The 7,488-nt window shown below is 34.9% G+C and overlaps 1 protein-coding gene across 1 annotated transcript; it reads right to left on the bottom strand.

The window, feature by feature from the left end:
• Window positions 1-4,753: 4,753 nt before the first annotated feature.
• LOC111915389 (tetrahydroberberine oxidase) lies at window positions 4,754-6,919 on the bottom strand. Its single transcript, XM_023911053.3, has one exon. It carries the CDS (start codon window positions 6,917-6,919, stop codon window positions 5,303-5,305), a length of 1,617 nt encoding a protein of 538 aa, XP_023766821.1. The 3' UTR covers window positions 4,754-5,302.
• Between the last annotated feature and the right edge of the window lie 569 nt (window positions 6,920-7,488).

Raw genomic sequence — 7,488 nt, 5'->3', positions numbered from 1 at the left:
CCATCAATCTATTATGGTAATCAAAGGAAATAACTTATCTTAAGCCCGTTAAGAAGAAGAAGGAGTTTCCAAATGAGAATCAAGATTGTAACTCGAAGGTTACAATTAAAAGTCTAACATAGTATGAGGAGCAGATGCAAGATTGAGCATCGCCTACAGTCAAGAAGTCCAAGAGCTAGATACTCATTCAAAGGAACATAGAAGTTACGGTTATTACCTAGGATTAAGAGATAACATATGGAGTCATTATATAGCCCTGTTTTTGTTGATGATTCCGGGACGTAATCATCCTAAGGGGGAGATAACTGTTACGCCCGCAGATTCGGGCTAGTCAATTTAGAGACGATAAGAGTCAAAAATGACTTTTTGATATAGGATTATTTAGAATAAATAATCTTAACTAAGTTTTAGTATATGTCACAAAGGTTCCGTACGTATAAAGAACACTGAAATCCGAGTTATAACGAAGAAGTTATGACCTGTTGAAGTTTCACGACAAAACCGTCATGACACCAGGAATCATAAAAAGTGAGTTTATGATAAAGTACTTTTTAGCCTTAGTGACCTAAAAGAAAGTTGTAGAGTACGTCTCCACCTACACGTGGATATAAAGAACGTCGAAAACGGAGTTCTTATGCAAAAGTTATGCAGAAACCCTTACCGCCTTAAGTCACGACATGAACATGAAGTTCACGACGTGAAATGTGTCAGGGACACTAATCGGGGCTAGAAAACACATGTTAAAGCTACGGGATGATTCATGGAAGTTCACGACGTGAACCTATCATGTTCAAGACGTGAATGGGCCAAGAATAGCCTATAAATAGCAAGTTCAACCCTTTCATTCCTTAAACCATTTCTTTTCTCTCTCTCTTTCTCGTTTGCTGAAGGTGTTTCGCATCCCGAGCCTGACGATCACGGACCGTTGACCATTTTTAGTTAGATTCTATCAACTTAAGCTAATAAGGTGAGTGTATAGTTACTTTCATCTTACACATAGATATGAAGTATTTTATATATATTACGTGCTATGTGTGCATATTATCTATTTACTTGATATTTATGCTGGATGAACATTTTATACATGTTTTAGATGATTTAAACTATATACATATTTTATATCTACAAATATGTTGGGGGTAAAACATGGGTAGATGAAATAGTTGGTGTGTGATGAAATAATGTGATGAGAGATAAATGATGATAGAAAGGTGATGATAATTAGATAAAGAGAGGTAGGTGATGATAATTAGGTGATGAGAGATACATGATTGTAGTAATGTGATGATAATTAGGTGATGATAGATAGATGATGATAAATAGGTGATGTAAGATGAGAGGATATATCATAACCTTGACCGGCGATGTGGCGATGTAGTCATCTACCAAAGTATAGATGACGACCACAGACTATTCTAGACAGTCATGTGGAACCACCAGCAGACTCATAACCTGTAGTCGATGAATTATGAGTTCAGGCGATGTTGTAACTACGTATTCATGTGATGATACTCTAACCCCTATTATGAATTACGAGTTCAGGCGATGTTGTAACTATGTATTCATGCGATGATACCCTAACCATTACTAGACACGTATTGAGGGAGTAATCCCCGAATTAGTACTCTCTATGTGATGTAGGCGATGATCCTTAGGAAAAGTCCTTAGGAACAAACATATAAGGAGATGAAATGTAAGGAGATGAGAGGTAAATATGATATAGGAGATGACCTTTAGGATAATATCTTTAGGGAAGATTAAATGAAGATAATGGGGATGGGTAATTGGGTTAATTGTTTGATGATTAAACATAATAATTATATTATTGTGGGGTGAAAACCCTATGTACTCACCAGGTTTCCAAACCTGATCCACTCAATATATTTGTATCACAGGTGTCGATACGAAGCTATATTACACTGAGAGATTAAAGGAGATTTAAGTCACTAGTGTAATTAAATGTAATGTCTGTTTATGCTTATGTTTCTATATTGATGATGACAACCCAAAGTTTTAATATAAACAAAATACATTTCTTTTGGAAATGCTTTGATAATATACTTATCATGTTTTCTAGGAACAAATTCTGCAATATATTTCTGTAAAAATATACTTTGATTATAAAATAAAGCAAAAACAAATCGGTCTTTTCTGGCCCTAAAATTGGGGATGTCACAGATCGCAACGCATACACCCGTGTTTTCCGCAATATGTGATCTTTGAGATTAGACTCTGATATTTGTTTTAATTGAAATGTTCTTCCTTGTATTAAACAAAATTTCAAAAGAGTTTTGGTTATAATAAAAATGAAAATTTTACCTTGGAATTTTGGGTCATTACAAGTCAGCCGTTCTAAAAAAAATCATTTCAATTGTATTCTACGTTTAATTTTGTTTGTTACAGTGATAATAAGTTCATTGCAATTTTTATAGCTAGTAAGTTCATTGCTATTTTTTTTATAATAATGTTAGTTGCTATATTTTAACTGAGAATAAGTTCATTGCTATTATAATCATACATTATAATCATACATGGAAATTGCTGAATATAAAGTTCAATATTGTTTGCACATCAATTTGAATTCCTATAATAAACTATTTAGTCATAACTCATGCAATAACCTTGTAATAATTCTTATGTCAAAAAACCTAATTGTTGAAAAAACAGGTGTCATGCCTATTATCATATCCTAATTTGTGCCCCATATCCATAGAACATGATTGTATTCGCAAAACTGGGTCATATATTTTAGGGTGTAAGTGAGCCGAGCTGCTCGAGTGCTACTCAGGATCGACTCGTTAAAAGTTCAACTCGAGATCGAATTAAACGAGCCCGAGTCGAGCTCAAGTCTAAATATGAGTCTCGTTTATTAAACGAGCTTGAGCCAAGCTTCAATCAGTGAGCTCGCGAGTATTAGTAAATAGACTTTTTAATGAACTTGAACCGAGCCTAAACTTATTTAGGGTCATCGTACTAAAAATGAGATGATTTCGATGCCAAGCCGAGCCTGTACAATTCTTCATGAGGTCGAGCTAAGCTCAGTGCAATAAAGTCGAATAGAGCCGAGCTCGAGCTCGAGACCCTCATAACTTAAACGATTCCGAGTCTAGACTAGCCCAGCTCGGGCTCAACTCAGCTTGTTTACACCCCTAATATAATTATATGGCTAAAAGATATGGTTGTAGCAATAGAAACTAGGTCCTATATGGCGAGTTCTATGTAACTTTCTATATAATACATGTAATCTTGTTATAATGTTTATCATATAAGAACTAACAGTGTCTTTGTAATTTCACATATACAAACTACACTTAAATATACAAAATACAATCATTTTGACTTTTGAACAAACTTTAAAATGAAGATTAGGGGCGGAACACAAGCATTAAATTTGGAGGGGCCGAAACCAAAATTTTAAACAATAACCATATAAAGATGTTTATGAATTATTTTTTTCATGTTAATGTATACTATATAAGGAAATTAACTAATATATAACATATAGTAGAATAAAATAATAATTATCAAATAGATATTATCAAACAATTTGTTTTTTTTTTTACAAAAAAACATGCTAAAAACACAAAATAAAATTAAAAATAAACAAATAATAAAGTTCATTTCTAGGTTTATGAATTAAAAAACTTATACTTTAATAATTAACCTAAATACTTAATACAAATCAATAAAGTGTATATTTATATTTTTTTTATAATATATTGATTAACAAAGATAAATATGTTTATAAGTTAATCAAACTAATTTCAAAAATCAACATTATTAAATAAGATATGTAATAAAATTATTGTAAATATACAATATAAACAAATAACAAATATAACTATATCATACTACTCACATACAACAACACATTAACATTACCTTTTACTATATTTATAGCACGACTTTTTTAATCTTGTGATTTCCTTTCTATCTCCTTAACTTTATTTTGTATACTGTTCGTATGTTCTACTTCTATGTTACTCCTTTATCCCATTTTCAGTATTTGACTGGTTACATTACCGCCTTTTAAGAATAATTCCCTTTTATTTAGCCATGATCTTTTGATTGTTTGTTTCTTCTCCTTTTTATCTTTTTTCTTATTATTCTTACCGAGGGGCCAATGGTAAATGATACATATATAATTTTTGTAAAGAAAATCTACTTGGTCAAGAGTCAAGACTATAACATTAGGTAAAATAACGCACGGGCCATGGCCCCTTAGGTCGTTTAAGGGTTCCCCCTTTGATGGAGATGCTCTTGTATTCATTTAGAGGGTTGGGTGTGGGCAACACCCACCTTCGTTTTTGTGAGGTGGCATTACAAAAACGCCGTGACCACGCCAAAACACCGCCCTCCCTATTTCGTTTTCGTCCGTTATCTTTGTTTTCTTTGCCCACCGTTGCCTCCACAACGATGTGTAACGCCATTTTCTTCTCTCTCCACCTCTTTTTTCCCTCTAGGCTGATGTGACCCATTCAACGGGGTTGCCCATACAGAGCAACCTTATAGAAGAGTTCGAACATAAAATTGGTTAAGGACGGATATTTATAGCACAACTTTTTTAATCTTGTGATTTCCTTTCTACCTCCTTAACTTTATTTTGTATACCGTTCGTATGTTCTACTTCTATGTTACTCCTTTATCCCATTTTCAGTATTTGACAGGTTACATTACCGCCTTTTAAGAATAATTCCCTTTTATTTAGCCAATGATCTTTTGATCGTTTGTTTCTTCTCCTTTTTATCTTTTTTCTTATTATTTTTACCGAGGGGCCAATGGTAAATGATACATATATAATTTTTGTAAAGAAAATCTACTTGGTCAAGCGTCAAGACTATAACATTAGGTAAAAAAACGCACGGACCATGGCCCCCTAGGTCGTTTAAGGGTTCCCCCTCTGACGGAGATGCTCTTATATTCATTTAGAGGGTTGGGTGTGGGCAACACCCACCTTCGTTTTTGTGAGGTGGCATTACAAAAACGCCGTGACCACGCCAAAACACCGCCCTCCCTATTTCGTTTTCGCCCGTTATCTTTGTTTTCTGTGCCCACCGTTGCCTCCACAACGATGTGTAACGCCATTTTCTTCTCTCTCCACCTCTTTTTTTCCCTCTAGGTTGATGTGACCCATTCAACGGGGTTGCCCGTACAGAGCAGCCTTATAGAAGAGTTCGAACATAAAATAGATTTATTGCTATAGTTTTTTAAGAAATAGAAGAATCAAACGAAGTAAACACAGAAAAAGTTTTCAGATCATTCTTTAACCTAGCTAGGTGCTTCACATGTCGCAATGTTTTTATTAGAAAACTGGTATACTTTGTGGGTGCCTAAAGAAATTCTTGGGATCAACTTTGGCCTTGATTCGAATCAACTTCTTGAAATTATTCCTTTTCCAGTACCTCTCGCCCCAAACACTAGCTTCTTCATAATTATCACTTCCAACACCCAAATCAAGATCCACATAATTAGCATACGCCTCCCTCGGGTTATTTGACACAAAAGGCGTTAATAACTTCTCCAAGCTTTCCAGCCAAGCTATCCGACTGAGAGATATAGGGGTTGTGTCTGAAGATTGATCGAAAAAATTAACAGTCTTGAGCACTTGGTACAACACCCCAACTCTATGAGGATACGGAATTGCTGTCTCTGAGTAATCAGCCATTCTTCCACCAAGAGGATTGATCATCAGAAGGGCTGATTCATCATTTTCGAAAAGCTTTCTCCATATCTTTTTTAGTCCGCTTATGGGGATCGGTGTCCTAACATAGTCCGATTTACTTTTGTTGTCCAGCTTGGCTATGGCAGATCTGTTCGTGAGAATCTCTGTTGATGTAGAGCTTGGCAAGCCCCAAAACATAAGGGTTGACTGAACGGTTTTTACTTCTTGACAAATCTCTCGTATAACACCGAGCTCAGGAAAATTTTGATCCAACAGTGGAAGCAATGTGTCGATTGTTCCCTGATAAATTCCTTCAAACATAATCCGTATAGTTTTCTTGGTGGTGTTGCTGATATATTCGCCAAAAACCTGAGTTCTTATGTGCAAATTTCTATCAATAGAAGGTGCAACGTATTGGTATTTATGGAAAATTTCAGTTGCGCCTTCTTCCAAAGTCTTATTCAGTATAAAGACAGTTACTCTTTCTGGAACTGGAACCAACTGCAGCTTCCATGCAAGAACTATTCCAAAACTTGAAGCGCCACCTCCTCGAATCGCCCAAAACAAATCTTCACCCATCGACATCCTATTAAGAATATTTCCATTGACATCCATGAAACGAACATCCAAAACATTATCAGCAGCAGTACCATGTTTTCTCATTAGGTTTCCATAGCCACCACCGCCTATGTACCCGCCAAAACCCACCGTCGGACAAACACCTGCCGGGAAATACAAGGTGTCGGTCTTTTGAGAAATACTGTAATAGAGATCACCAACCACGGCGCCTGCCTGGACCCATGCAAGCCTGTTTGGTACGTCAACTTCTATAGACCTCATGTTGGTGAAATCAATCATAGCAAAGGGAACATCAGCAGTGTACGAGAGGCCCTCGAAGTCGTGGCCCCCGCTTCTGATTCTGATCTCGTAGCCATGTTTCTTGGCGCAATATAGAGCTGTTTGGATAAGGGTCTCTTCCACTGGTGTCACGATGACTGATGGTTTAGGAGTTGAGGGTTTAATGAACCTTGTGTTTTGTACTGCGACTTGCCAAATGGGTAAGAAAGAAGTATTGACAGGAGTGAAAATGAGTTGAGAGATGGAAGTGACATTGTTGGAATTGAATTGTATGCAACTTATCATGAGATTTTCAGAACCTGGTGTTACATCAAGGGAATGAAAGGTTTCCCAAGAAACAGAAAAGGAGAGAGTTAGAACCAAGAGGAAGACACAGGAGCTTAGTTGTGACTTTTTCATGTTCTCATGCATGGGTGGCCTTGATTATTAAAAATCATGTATTTAAATAGAGTACGGAGCATAGAAGTAACCTCAAAAAGTGATTATAAAATGGTGACGGAAATGGATTGGAAAAACCATGGAAAGAGGATGGTGAATTCAAATATATATATATATATATATATATATATATATATATATATATATATATATATATATATATATATATATATATATATATATATATATCCTGTCCTCATTCAAAACAACTCTTTGGTAAATTTGAAAACGTTTGTTACTAGGAAATGAATAGGTAATGAAGTAGTTTGTTCATAAGCACAAAAACAGACTAAATGTAATTCTCGTCAATAACAAGAAATATATATATATATATATATATATATATATATATATATATATATATATATATATATATATATATATATATATATATATATATTAGCGGTCTGGCCAAGTGACGGGTGCGAATAGTTTTTTTTTTCAGAAATTAGTTTGTAGAGGCGATTAATTCTTTTACGCAAATAGTTACTACATCAAAATATTTATCAATAAAAGTCATGCTAACAAAT

This window comes from Lactuca sativa, chromosome 2 (genome assembly GCF_002870075.4).
Source record: "Lactuca sativa cultivar Salinas chromosome 2, Lsat_Salinas_v11, whole genome shotgun sequence".
Taxonomy (NCBI): domain Eukaryota; kingdom Viridiplantae; phylum Streptophyta; class Magnoliopsida; order Asterales; family Asteraceae; genus Lactuca; species Lactuca sativa.
The sequence above is the reverse complement of the archived record's forward strand: the minus strand, read 5'-3'. Positions and strand labels throughout refer to the sequence as shown.